This window comes from Mesoplodon densirostris, chromosome 2 (genome assembly GCF_025265405.1).
Source record: "Mesoplodon densirostris isolate mMesDen1 chromosome 2, mMesDen1 primary haplotype, whole genome shotgun sequence".
NCBI classification, from domain to species: domain Eukaryota; kingdom Metazoa; phylum Chordata; class Mammalia; order Artiodactyla; family Ziphiidae; genus Mesoplodon; species Mesoplodon densirostris.
In genome coordinates this window covers 12,900,701-12,915,060 of record NC_082662.1, presented here as the reverse complement: position 1 = coordinate 12,915,060, position 14,360 = coordinate 12,900,701, and the positions used below count along the sequence as shown (strand labels likewise).

Sequence of the window (14,360 nt, the reverse complement as noted above, 5' to 3'; positions counted from 1 at the left end):
ACCAGCCCCAGGGAGGACAGCTCTGGGCCCAGGGTTGCTCACTTCACCTTGTTCCGTGGGCGGGGGGTGGGTGTCCCTGCTCCATCAGCATTGAGGTCACCCGGGAGAGCTTTTTTTTTTTTTTTAATTTTCTTATTTATTTTTCTATTTATTTTATTTATTTATTTTTGGCAGTGTTGGGTCTTTGTTTCTGTGCGAGGGCTTTCTCCAGTTGCGGCGAGCGGGGGCCACTCTTCATTGCGGTGCGCGGGCCTCTCACTATCGCGGCCTCTCTTGTTGCGAAGCACAGGCTCCAGACGTGCAGGCTCAGTAGTTGTGGCTCACGGGCCTAGTTGCTCCGCGGCATGTGGGATCCTCCCAGACCAGGGCTCGAACCTGTGTCCCCTGCGTTGGCAGGCAGACTCTCAACCACTGCGCCACCAGGGAAGCCCCCGGGAGAGCTTTTTATCAAAGGGGGAAAAGCCCCGTTGCTTTCCTTGGACATAAGGGCACTGCCAGCCTCAGTGGCACCACACTCTCCTTGCCATGGTGGCAAATCCTGATGCCAGAGATGAGCACTGAAGGCTCGAGGGGGGAGAACGACCCACCCAGAGCCCCCCCAGCACCTACAAACGCCAGCTTTCTCCTCCCACAATGCTCGCACCCAGAATACCAGCTCCTTTCTTTCCACGTGGAAACGTCTTGACCACCCCACCCTCATTCAGCATTAGCTTTTAGGTCTGACGTTTCTGTCAGCCATCAGCAGCCTTTCGATCTTGCCGGGAAATTTCTTTTCCCAATGGGCTCCAGCGGATGAGCTTCAAGGGGGACCCACAGGCATCGCCACTTCTCCCTCTGAAACTCCGTGTGTCCACTGTGATTACACAGACGGCTGGGGCCCACCCCGACTGAACGGAGCTGCCGCTGCCTGATGCAGACCTGTTTCTGCCTGGCCTCCAGTCATCAAACGGGGCCTTTCGAGGTGGATGAGCCTAATGCTAGAGCCAAGGCACGGAGAAAGAGAGGGCCTGGGGTGTCCTGTGATGGGGTGGAAAGGACCACAATGCCACCAGCCTTCACACAGAGGCCTAACATCAGAGGAGCATCTTGCAAAAGGAGAACCACAGTAAAACTCAGGCAGGGCTCAGAAAAACCACTGACCACTTCTCCACTCGCGTCTCATGCTGGGCCTGGGTGGGGTCACTCGGGGGGTCAGGGGCACACCTAAGTGGTTCCTGCTTGGAGCCACGCACCCCTCTCTAGGTAGCCTCCGTCATGTGAGGCTACAGAGAGACAGCTACTGCCAACCTCAGGACTCGGGCAGGGGAGGGGGAGCCCTGAGCACTTCTGTTTATAAAATGTGTGTGTGGATATTTATTATTTTATCGAGCTCTTTGCCCAGGTGACTCAGGTCATCAGGGCTTTTCAGAATGCTTAAGATTTTAAAACTCTAAACAGTTTTTCCATGAAGGCAAGAGAACAAAACTATTGATTGAAACCAAATGGTCAGTGTAATTCCCACATATATCTAACTACCAGGCCCTCTCTGGGAAAGAGCTGCCTTAGCTCATTTTTAATGTACTGGCATATCTAACCTCTCTGGTGGAGTGGAAAAATGGGGTCAAAAAGCCCACCACCGGACCCAGCCGTTTCAGCTGCACTGCCAGGCGAGGTTGAACAGCTGCAGCTCTTAGAGCAGCGTCAGCAGACCCCGATCGGGAGACCCCCGCTCAACGCAGGGTATGCCTGGCCAGAAATAGGCCACTCAGAGCCCAGCCCGGTGGGGCAACCCGCCCAGACTGAGGGCGCTGGGGACCTCGGTTGTCCTCTGTGAGAGAAGGTGGTCCCGACCTAGGAACATTCTCTCAAGGAGGGTTACTTTCTCAATATACATCTATTCACCCTGTTTAAGGGGATCCAAATTGGGGCTGAGGAGACAGAGAACTGGGGTCGCTTACTTTTCATTTTATACACTTCTGAGCTATTTGTGTATTTTTTAAAACAACTCCTCATCTTCCTAGACTAATGTCTCACTCTCTCATCCTAGTCAGCGTGCCTTGCTGGAAGCAATGTCACCTCTCTGGCAAGTCTTCTCTGACCACCCCCCTCTGCAGCAGGCCCTCTGCCTGCTCACCACCCTTTCCTGACCGAGGCCTTCAGGACACATCACAATCTGAAGGTCTTTGCATTGGTTTGTCTGCTAACTTATCACCTTCTCCTCCTGAAACAGGAGGGAAGAAGGCAGGGCACAACCTCTGAAAGAATAACGTAGCCCGAGGACACAATATAAACTGATTAGAACCAAATGGGTCCAAGATGGCCCACCAGACCCGGAGCCTGCGTCAGCAAGCTAAATGACACACCCACAGGTGCCATGACAGTTCCAAGACCCACAGTAAGGATCAAAAAGTGGGCAGTAGCCCAATTCCTGGAAATCCCCACCCCTTCCTAAAATAGCTGGAATACTCCCCCCACTCATTAGCCTATGAAATTACCCACTCCTATAAAAACTGACAACCCCATACCCTGGTGCCTTTCTCACCTTCTGAGATGGCCCACGCTCTGTTTCTCTCTAAATAAATCCACGTCTTACCTATCACTTTGGCTCTCACCAACCTGAGCTTCGTTAAGTCCTGAAACCAGGTGTGTGATCTCACTTGGAAGACTGTGGGTTTTGGCTGGGTTCAAGTCCCAGCCTGGGTTTGGACTGGGTTCGAGTCCGAATCTGAGGTGCACGGTTTCACTCCTACTGGAATATCCACTCCAGAGATCTTATCTGCCTTGCTCACTTCTACCCTTTTAGGGCCTAGGACAGTGAGGACAGAAGAAAGGTGATCAGTAAATGTTTTTGAAAGACAGGATACGTGGACACACATCCAGTGGTATTTACGAGCATCCGTATTCATTCCACAAGCCTGACATAGTACAAAAACCCAGTGACAATAGAGATTTCATTCACTATGGGACTGGCCATCACACCAGCTTCTCTGAAAGCAATCCCTAGCCTACCCTGGGGAGGACATTTTTGTGCACAAATACAAAGCAGCTCTGGGCCAAATCCAGCTACATGTATGGATTGTCTGTGGTTGCTTTTGAGCTACAAGGGCAAGACGGAATAGTTTCAACGAAGACCACATGGGCTGAAAATATTTACCATCTGGTCTTTGAAGAAAATGTCTTGACAAACCATGAGCTTGAAGAAACAGAGAAGTGTAGTGTAAGACTTTGAAAACTGCACAAGAGAAAATGGCAGGGTTCACACAGACACTTGCAAGTGCTAATGGTAGCTAATACCTTATTCAGGCCTTGTTATGCATGAGACCTTGCACTCAGTGCTCTGAGTGTGTCATCTCCTGTAATTTCATTCTCATTACAACTATGAGTAGGTTCTGACTGCTGAGGCTAATTGAGGGCCAGTGATTTGCCAGGGTCAACATGGTCAGTGACAAACCCCAAATTCAAACCCAACTCGAGGTCTGTGTACTTGTATTTGTATCCTGCATTTGTAACCTGCATCTGTATCCACTGTGCTGGACAGCTTCGAAGGAAAGTACTTTCCAGCCGCATCGAGAAGAACCGTCCACACTCCCGAGACGGCTCTGTCTCCTCACTGTCCTCAGAAGGCCACCCGGATGTCCCCACTGCCTTGGGGATGTTAAGTGCCTACTTTCTACCTTAAATGCCCACTTCTTCTCTGTCTCTGAATTCTACCCATTTGTCAAGAGTCAGTTAAGCTCGCCTTCTCTGAGGCTTCTCCTTGCCTTGGTGACTTTTTAAATCCTCCCTCCAACCAATATACGAACTGTTGGAGGGCAGAGGCTGCCTTCCACTGCACAGAGCCTTTGCTCAGACTGCAAGCGTGTGCAACAGACACGCTCCTCAGAAACAAAACAAAAACGAAACTCTCATGAAAACCACTGCCTCCCCTCCCCTGGAGAAGATGCTATTTAGTAGAACCACACGCCAATTCAAAATGCCAACACGCTTTAACTTGGACGTCTCTCTTTAGCTATTAACAAATCGGGAACCACAAGCTTTATTGTCTGCGTCTGGGATGTTTCATATGGCACTTGCCTTTCATTGTTATCATTGTCATTTAACTGTGCTAACTATTAAACTCTCCAATTCTCTCTAACCCCCAGGAATCCTGCCTTCATATCAGAACACGGGTTCCCTGGATCAGCTACTGCACTGGTGTTACAGGGCACGTTCAGCATCACAAAATCTAGGTGTGAAAACAGCTGAACTCAACAACGCTGCTTAGGAACAGTGGTTGCACTTGGGGGTGTCGTTTCTGCGATGATGGCTGTGTTCGTTTCTTGCTCTAGGTGCTGGATATGTGGATGTGCTCACTTTGTGAGAACTCACTCAGCTCTACATTTAGGAGTGTAAGTATATGCTATTTTCTGTAGGTATATTCTATTTCAATAAAAAGTTCTCAAATACCCTTTGCAAACATAGCTAATACACATGGATCTTTTTTTTTTTTTTGCAGAAATCACACTTCGTTTTCTTCATGCAACGTCCTTATAAAAGGATCGGTTAGACCATTTTACTAGCGGTAGGATGGACGAAAAAGGCGAAGCAACTCTCAAGGCGCCGTATAACAAATTTAGGAGGGACTGGTGTTCAAGGTCAAATCCGACCCCAAGACGGCTAGCCCTCAAAGCCTACTGCTGTAGCTGAACCGATTCCTATTAGAAGCAGATACTCTGACTCAGAAAACCAAATGCCCTTCATATGCCAGAATCATAAAATAGTTTTCTGAAACGCAACATACAAAGGAAGTGGGTAACAAGGCCAATTAGCAATGCCTGGGTGGTAAGGTCGTTAGCCATCTGCAGACCTTGTGAAAGGGAGGAATTGGCTCTACCACAAACAGAAAAAAGCGACCCCTTATGCTATAGATGGAAGGTTTGTGTCCCCCTACAGGTTCATATGTTGAAATCCTAACCCCCCGTGTGATGGTGTTAGGAGGTGGAGCCCTAATGAATGGGATTAATTCTCTTATAAAAGAGACCCAGGAGAGCTCCCTCCCCCCACCCCCCCATGTAAGGACACAGGGAGAAGTCAGCAGTCTGCAACCCAGCCCGACACAGAGCCCTCACCAGAACCCGACCATGCTGGGACTCAGTGTTTTCAGGCTTCCAGCCTCCAGAACTGTGACAAATAAATGTATGTTGTTTACAAGCCACCCAGTCTATCGTGGTCTGTTACAGCAGCCCAAACAGACTAAGACAGCTTATTTTTTTATTTTTTATTTTTATTTTATTTTATTTTATTTATTTATTTATTTTTTTTGCGGTATGCGGGCCTCTCACTGTCGTGGCCTCCCCCGTTGCGGAGCACAGGCTCCGGACGCGCAGGCTCCGGACGCGCAGGCTCAGCGGCCATGGCTCACGGGCCCAGCCGCTCCGCGGCATATGGGATCCTCCCAGACCGGGGCACGAACCCGTATCCCCTGCATCGGCAGGCGGACTCTCAACCACTTGCGCCACCAGGGAGGCCCTATTTTTTATTTTTTTTACAACTTTATTGGGGTATAATTGCTTCACAATGGTGTATTAGTTTCTGCTTTATAACAAAGTGAATCAGTTATACATATACATCTGTTCACACACCCCTTCCCTCTTGCGTCTCCCTCACTCCCACCCTCCCTATCCCACCCCTCCAGGGGGTCACAAAGAGCTGATCTCCCTGTGCTATGTGGCTGCTTCCCACTAGCTATCTTTGTCCATGCCTCTCTCTCGCTTTGTCCCAGCTTACCCTTCCCCCTCCCCATATCCTCAAGTCCATTCTCAAGTAGGTCTGTGTCTTTATTCCTGTTTTACCCCTAGGTTCTTCATGACATTTTTTTTCTTATATTCCATATATATGTGTTAGCATACGGTATTTGTCTTTCTCTTTCTGACTTACTTCACTCTGTATGACAGACTCTAGGTCTATCCACCTCATTACAAATAGCTCAATTTAATTTCTTTTTATGGCTGAGTAATATTCCATTGTATATATGTGCCACATCTTCTTTATCCATTCATCCGATGATGGACACTTAGGTTGTTTCCATCTCCGGGCTATTGTAAATAGAGCTGCAATGAACATTGTGGTACATGACTCTTTTTGAATTATGGTTTTCTCAGGGTATATGCCCAGTAGTGGGATTGCTGGGTCATATGGTAGTTCTATTTGTAAGACAGCTTAGTAAGGCTGGGTTAAGCACCACGCTAAACACTGCACGTACATACTCTCATCAAATCTTCACAACAACACTAATTTCATCCCTGCTTTACAGATGAGAAAACTGAGGCATGGAGAGGGTAAGGAACCTACCCAAGGTTACAGGGTTATTCATTGGCAGGGCAGGGATTCTATCCAGGCCACCAGACTCCAGAACCCATGTTCTTATCCATGATGCTAGTCACGCCTCTTGTCGTGATTCACCCGCGGATGGGTTTCCAGTTTCTAGTGTGCGTGCGACATACCTTCTGATGCACCCTTGCTTGTCCAAATGCATCCAATGATAAGCATCTTGTCAAGCACACCCAACTCCTTCATAAATGGCAGGCTGGTTCACAGAGTGGCTCTCTGCCCTCAAAAGATTCGTGCTTACAACACATGTCCACCCCCTTTCTACCTGGACTTTCCCATTTATTTTTTTTTTTATTTTTATTTTTTTTATTTTTTATTTTTTTTTTGCGGTACGCAGGCCTCTCACTGTTGTGGCCTCTCCCGTTGCGGAGCACAGGCTCCGGACGCGCAGGCTCAGCGGCCATGGACCACGGGCCCAGCCGCTCTGCGGCATGTGGGATCCTCCCAGACCGGGGCACGAACCAGTGTTCCCTGCATCGGCAGGCGGACTCTCAACCACTGCGCCACCAGGGAAGCCCTTTCCCATTTATTTATAAGTTGGAAATCTAAAGATAAAACACGAGGCCTACATGAAGCCATAACCAGCCCAGATTAGATTAGAAAGGTCAGCAGTCTTCCTTTGTCTTCCATTACCAAAGATGGATTGCTTTTTTATTTATGTATTTATTTTAAAATTTTATTTATTTATCTATTTTTTTTGGCTGCGTTTGGTCTTTGTTGCTGTGCACGGGCTTTCTGTAGTTGCAGCGAGTGGTGGCTACTCTTCGTTGCGGTGTGCGGGCTTCTTGTTGCAGTGGCTTCTCTTGTTGAGGAGCACAGGCTCTAGGCGTGTGGGCTTCAGTAGTTGTGGCATGCGGGCTCAGTAGTTGTGGCTCGCAGGCTCAGTAGTTGTGGCTCATAGCCTCTAGATCTCAGGCTCAGTAGTTGTGGCGCATGGGCTTAGTTGCTCCGTGGCATATGGGATCTTCCCGGACCAGGGCTCAAACCCATGTTCCCTGCATTGGCAGGCAGATTCTTAACCACTGCACCACCAGGGAAGTCCCTGGATTGCTTTTAAACAAACTATTTGCTCATCCTACACTCCTTGAGTAAGCAAAAATAATACCCCATTGCATTAGCAAAGCTCAGGAAAACTAAATAAAACTTTTGCTGGATGTTTGCAATGTTGCTTTTAGTTGTACTTTTAGAGGAAACTTTTAGTAAGAGCACATTTTGAATCGACTTTTCTTTTTATGCCACACTGATCTTTATGAAAGGTAAAATTGCTTGCCTATGTTGCTTTTGAGGAATTTAAGTGGGGGGAAAACATGGTTATTAATTAATTTATTTATTTATTTATTTATTTTTTGGCTGTGTTGGGTCTTCGTTTCTGTGCGAGGGCTTTCTCTAGTTGCGGGAAGCAGGGGGCCACTCTTCATCACGGTGCGCGGGCCTCTCACTATCGCGGCCTCTCGTTGCGGAGCACAGGCTCCAGACGCACAGGCTCAGTAGTTGTGGCTCACGGGCCTAGTTGCTCCGCAGCATGTGGGATCTTCCCAGACCAGGGCTTGAACCAAAACACGGTTATTTAAATACAAGGGTTGATTTGGGACTTCCCTGGTGGTCCAGTGGGTAGAATTCCACACTTCCAATGCAGGGGGGACTCGGGTTCGATCCCTGGTTGGGTACTAGATCCCGCATGCATGCCACAACTAAGAGTTCATGCCACAACTAAGGTGTCCACATGCTGCAAGGAAGATCCTGCATGCCGCAACTGGGACCCGGCGCAGCCAAAATAAATAATTATATAAATAAATAAATAAATAAATATTTAAAAAAAACAAATATAAGGGTTTATTTAATGAATTCTCTTCATTTTGGTCTGTTGAAGTAATTAAACCAATGTGATGAGCCTCCTCCTACCCATCAAGTCATCCCTGCCTCCACCACCATCTCGTAGTTTCTGAGACTATCGGGTGAACTAGGAATTCTAATTAGGAAAACATTCCAACAATATTCCTCAAATGATTATCGATTCTGGTTTGGTTTTAAGTGAATATGAATTCTACCTTTTGTCTCTTATCTGGGACCCTTCCTCAGATAAGCTGACTCCTTCACACATATAGTTACATGCCCTTAATAGGTCATAGGTTTTCTCTACCTGGAACTGGGACATTGATCTCTACTGCAAGGAGCCCCATACACCGTAGTGACACCATGTTCCACAGGTCACTGTCCAAAATGCAAGGTACTTTAGGTTCTCAATCAAGGCTCTGAAATAAGCCTCTTCAAAACTGCCATCCTTGGGCAAGATTTTTCAGGGAATTTCCCAAGACCAGAGGCAGTGTCACCCAGAACTGAGAAGACTGGGAGCTGCTTATCACGGGCCTTCACCCAGACTGCCACTCCCGAGATGCAAACACAGGGGAGATCGAGGATGCAGCGACGCCGTCCAGGGATGCTCTGCAGGTGGGGCCCTCCCAGAGCTTTTCTGCTGCTACCCCCAGAGTGGGGGGTCCTGGCGGGTGGCGGCCCCTCTAAGTGACTCAGGGCCCCGGGGCCTGGCTTGCAGAGGCTCCCAGGATGCTGACCTCAACTTTGTTTTTTAAAAATAGCTCGGAGGCAGCGGCGCTCACGTGAGCCGCCGGGCTTCCCCTCCAAAATCCCGGGGCTCCCGGCGGCTCCTCGTCCTCGGGGTCGCGGAGGATAAGGGCGGTGTCCCGAGCCCCGGTGACAGGAGGGACCCCGGCCCGCGCGAACGACTCGGGGGAAGAAGGGGGCGCTGGATGGGGTCGGGGGCCCGGACAGGGCGGGCCGGGTTGGCCTCGGGGCCCGGGCCGGGGAGGGCAGGCCGCGCTCACCTTCTTCACCGACAGCGAGATGTTCTCCAGGATCCGATCCTTCACCTCCCGCGGTTCCATGGCGCCGCCGCTGCCGCCGCCGCCGCCGCCCCGCCGCCGCCGCTTCCCGCGCCGGGGCCCCGGGGCCGCCAGCAACCGCTGCCGCCGGCCGTACGGGGGCTCCGTCGTGCCGGCCGCGGGGCCCGGCGCCCACCGCCCGGCCCTCGCCTCGCCCGGCCCCTCGCTCCGCCGCGGCCCGGCGGCTCCGGAGCGCGGCCGGCAGGGAAGGAGGCCACGGGCTGTGCGCGGCGGCGGCGGCGGCAGGAACTGATGTCAGGCGGGGCGGCGCCAAGGCCGGCGGTCGGGCTGGGACGCCGGCGCCGCGCCCGCGCTCACGCCCGTAGAGCCGGGACCCCGGAGACGCCGTCGGCTCTCAGACGCAGGTGCCTCGGCCATTCTTAGAGACCCTGGAGGCCCTCCTCCGCTCCGCTCGGGGCCCCCGGAGGCCCCCTCGGACCCCAGGGATCTGGACACCTCGCCTCCCGGAGACCCCCACGGCCCAGACTCCATCGGTAGCGTCCCCTTCCTTAGCCCCGAGGTCCCCTAGATCCCTCAATGCTCAGACTCCGGCTCTCAGGCCCCTTGGCTTCTGGCAGCGCAGAGACCCCCTCCCGGAGCTGCCCACAGACCCCGGCCGACTGGTCCCCACCGGCCAGCCTGGCCCTCACCAGCCCAGAGGACCCGGCGACTCCACTCCTCGGTTCCCCACCCTCACCTCCCGGTCCCAAACTTTCAGGACACTCCGGGTCCTCGGTACCCCTCCCTGCCTCCAAAACACACCCTCTTCGCCTCACCTTCATCTTCAGTCCTGATGCCCCTGCCAGTTCTCACCCTGATCCCACTTCTTCAGCTGGTCCACATATCCTGAGGGCCCCCCACTGCCTCAGCCCTGAAACCCACCGTAACAATTCCCCTTCTCCCCACACAGCACTCTTCCCAAATTTCACCGTGTTTTGAAACCACTTATACTTAAGGTTCTCAGTCTCCTACCGGGCTCACTTACTCATTTGGTTCCCAAATAAGTATATTCCTGATACATCCATTAGTCCCTCCTTTCTATTCCTTTTTTGTTGTTGTCAATATATATCATTGTATTTATTTTTTTCCGCTTTTTAGAAGTTGAGATATAGTCATATAACATATTAGTTTCAGGTGCATGACATGATTCAATATATGTATATATTGTAGGATGATCGTCATCCTTTTTATTCTTAAGATACCCCAATTCTGGCCTTCCCTGGTGGTGCAGTGGTTAAGAATCCGCCTGCCAATGCAAGGGACACGGGTTTGAGCCCTGGCCGGGGAAGATCCCACATGCTGCAGAGCAACTAAGCCCTTGCACCACAACTACCCACGTGCCACAACTACTGAAGCCCATGTGCCTAGAGCCCGTGCTCTGCAACAAGAAAAAACACTGCAGTGAGAAGCCCACGCACTGCAACTACTGAAGCCCGCGTGCCTAGAGCCTGTGGTCCGCAATGAAGAGGTGCCCCTGCTCTTCGCAACTAGAGAAAGCCCATGCACAGCAACAAAGATCCAATGCAGGGCCTCCCTGGTGGCGCAGTGGTTAAGAGTCCGCCTGCCGATGCAGGGGATACGGGTTCGTGCCCCGGTCTGGGAGGATCCCATATGCCGCGGAGCGGCTGGGCCCGTGAGCCATGGCCGCTGGGCCTGTGCATCCGGAGCCTGTGCTCCGCAACGGGAGAGGCCACAACAGTGAGAGGCCCACGTACCGCAAAAAGAAAAAAAAAAAAAAAAAGATCCAATGCAGCTATAAATAAATAAGTAAGTAAATAAATTTTATTTAAAAAAAAAGATACCCCAATTCTCAGCTATAGCTCCCCAGTTTCTCCTCTTCTCTGCTCAGGCTACCCTTCCCTCAGCCTCCCAGACCCAGTCACCCCAGCAATGATCTGAAACACCGATTGTACAGCTTATCCTAGATGGACCCCCACCCTATACACACCAGAAAGATACCTCCCCATCCCTCAGTTTCCCAGGAAAGACCCAAGATGGTAGTAGATATTTTTTGTTTTTATGTGACTGGATAAGAGAACAAAAGTATGTGTCAGGAAAAGGAAGGAGAAACAGATTGCTGCATTCTGTTACCACCCAGGATCAGGGTCAAGGGCAAGAGTTCTTAGTACCAACGATGATGATAATGATGTGTTGAGTATTGACTATGTGCCATGAACTGAACTAAGTGCTTTCCATACCTTTGTCTCATGTATCCTCAAATAACAATTCTTGGGACTTCCCTGCTGGTCCATTGGTTAAGACTCCATGCTCCCAATGCAGGGGCCCTGGGTTCAATCCCTGGTCAGGGAACTAGATCCCGCATGCTGCAACTAAGAGCCCACATGCCATAACTAAAGAGCCGGCTCAGTCAAATAAATAGATAAATAAATATTAAAAAAAGGAAACACTCAAATAACAATTCTTGTAGCCATGGATAAACTGAGGGGTGAGGGTAATTTGCCAAAAATCATACAGCAAATTGTGGAGCCCAGAAACAATTTGTACCCTTTTCTGAGCCACGGATCCCTTTACATTTCTTCGTACTATTCTAAGAGGTAACCCTATAGGGACTTGGTCTAACTCTTTAGGGAAAGAAGTAAAATTCCTAAACCCAGGGTGTTTTCTTTTTTAAAAAATTATTTATTTATTTATTTATTTGGTTGCACCAGGTCTTAGTTGTGGCAGGCGGGCTCCTTAGTTGCTGGATGCGTGTGGGATCTAGTTCCCTGATGAGCGATTGAACCTGGGCCCCCTGCATTGGGAGTGCAGAGTCTTATCCATTTTGCCACCAGGGAGGTCCCCAGGGTATTTTCTTAATAATACTGAGTTCAGGGGACTTCCCTAGTGGTCCAGTGGGTAAGACTCCATGCTCCCAATGCAGGGGACCCGGGTTCAATCCCTGGTCAGGGAACTAGATCCCACATGCATACCGCAACTAAGAAGCCTACATGCCACGACTAGGAAGCCCACATGCCGCAACTAAGACCCGGCACAGCCAAAATAAATAATTTAAAAAATAATAATATTACTGAGTTCAGGAAAATAGGAGATAACAGGCTCTGTGGAGCCAGGCAGAGGGCAGGACAGGTGGGGATTGAGGCTGCAGTCACTGGACAGGTAGAGAAAAGGCTGAAGGCAAAGGACACATGACTTTGAATTCGGAAAAAAATAGCCTGGTGTCCAAAGGTGTTTGTGGCAAGCAGGAGGAAGGCCGGCTTGAACGACCGGTTGGTCTAACAGCTTTGATGCACTCCCTTCCCACTGCACCCAGACGGGGTGCCTACAGGCCCCAACTTATCTGATGCAACTCCAGCTTCTGAGGATCCATTCAACCCAAAGTGGAACGAACGAGCTTCGCGATGCCTCCCTGCTGTTAACAGCAAGCCATCTTCTGGGCAGCATCTTCTGCTGGTCACCACCTTCCTATAAATGGCTTGGGCACAAGACAGCTTCAACAGGTGTTATTATCACTTGTGATTAACAGGTGTGATGCAAGATGGTGGCATTTCTGCCATGTTGTTTCTATCTTCACGCATTGGGGGATGGTCAGATTCAACTTTTTACAACATTCAGGAGGAACGTATGGTCTCACTACCTTGCAAATTCCTAAGGTTTGCATAGGTATGTGAGTGGGTGGGAGAAGTGAGGTATATTTTAGTCTCACAAGACTTCTTGAAGGGAAGGGGAGGGGGCCCAGTGTATGTGTTCATGTGCAAATAATTGCCCCAGGCCCAGAGCTCAAATATGGAATCCATCCCCGCCTATCAAAAACAAGAAAAAGACGGGACTTCCCTGGTGGTGCAGTGGTTAAGAATCCGCCTGCCAATGCAGGGGACACGGGTTCGAGCCCTGGTCCGGGAAGATCCCACATGCCGTGGAGCAACGAAGCCCGTGCGCCGCTACTACTGAGCCTGTGCTCTAGAGCCCGCGAGCCACAACTACTGAGCCTGCGTGCTGCAACTACTGAAGCCCGCGAGCCTAGAGCCTGTGCTCTGAAACAAGAGAAGCCACCCCAGTGAGAAGCCCGTGCACCGCAACGAAGAGTAGCCCCCGCTCACCGCAACTAGAGAAAGCCTGCGCGCAGCACCAAAGAACCAACACAGACAAAAACTAAATAAATAAATAAATAAACAAGAAAAAGAAAGCAAAGAAAACAGAGTGCCCATCAATCTGGGTGTTGGGAGTCATTAAGTTCAAAATTGAAACCTATTCATTTATTGCACAAGACTTTGCTGATCATGTGGAAAGTGCATGAGACTCTGAGGCAACAAGAGACTCGACTGAGTCACTCTAGGGCCTCGGACAAATCTGTCTTAGTTTCCAAACCAGGGACACAGGAAAAATGATCTTTCTTTTGTTTTAAAAGTATTGTCCGCACCTAAGTCTCCTACGGCTGAACACCATCAGATGAAGGAAGAAGTAGGGAAGGCAGGTAAGGTCGTAAAACTACCACAGACCTGGCCCAGCAGGTCGCCTCCACTCTACTTTCCAAAGGCGTGTACTGCCACAGAGAGGAAAAAAGTAAGAACAAATTCCGGCAACTTCATCTTAAAAGATAATTGGAGGACTTCCCTGGTAGCACGGTGGTTAAGAATCCACCTGCCGGGGCTTCCCTGGTGGCGCAGTGGTTGAGAGTCCGCCTGCCGATGCAGGGGACAGGGGTTTGTGCCCCGGTCTGGGAAGATCCCACATGCCGCGGAGTGGCTAGGCCCGTGAGCCATGGCCGCTGAGCCTGCGCGTCTGGAGCCTGTGCTCCGCAACGGGAGAGGCCACGACAGTGAGAGGCCCGCGAAATGCAAAAAAAAAGAATCCACCTGCCCATGCCGGGGACACAGGTTTGATCCATGGTCCGGGAAGATCCCACATGCCACGGAGTAACACTAGGCCCGTGCACCCTAACTACTGAGCTTGTGCTCTAGAGCCTGTGAACCACAACTATTGAGACCTAGTGCTGCTACTACTGAAGCCCACGTGCCTAGAGCCTGTGCTCTGGAACAAAGACAAGCCACCACAATGAGAAGCCCGTGCACTGCAATGAAGACTAGCTCCCGCTAGCCACAACTAGAAAAGGCCCACGCGCAGCAACTAAGACCCGATGCAGCCAAAAAAAAAAAA

The 14,360-nt window shown here is 50.5% G+C and overlaps 1 protein-coding gene across 2 annotated transcripts in view; it reads right to left on the bottom strand.

The window, feature by feature from the left end:
• PLEKHM2 (pleckstrin homology and RUN domain containing M2) overlaps positions 1-9,299 on the bottom strand; it is a 41,130-nt gene extending 31,831 nt beyond the window's left edge. Inside the window, exon 1 of one of the 2 annotated variants that reach the window (XM_060089014.1) lies at positions 9,189-9,299. In XM_060089014.1, the coding sequence (XP_059944997.1) occupies positions 9,189-9,248 (60 nt within the window). In that variant the 5' untranslated portion in view covers positions 9,249-9,299. The remainder of the gene's footprint in view (positions 1-9,188) is intronic. The other variant, XM_060089013.1, reaches the window with a different exon arrangement.
• Positions 9,300-14,360: the final 5,061 nt, after the last annotated feature.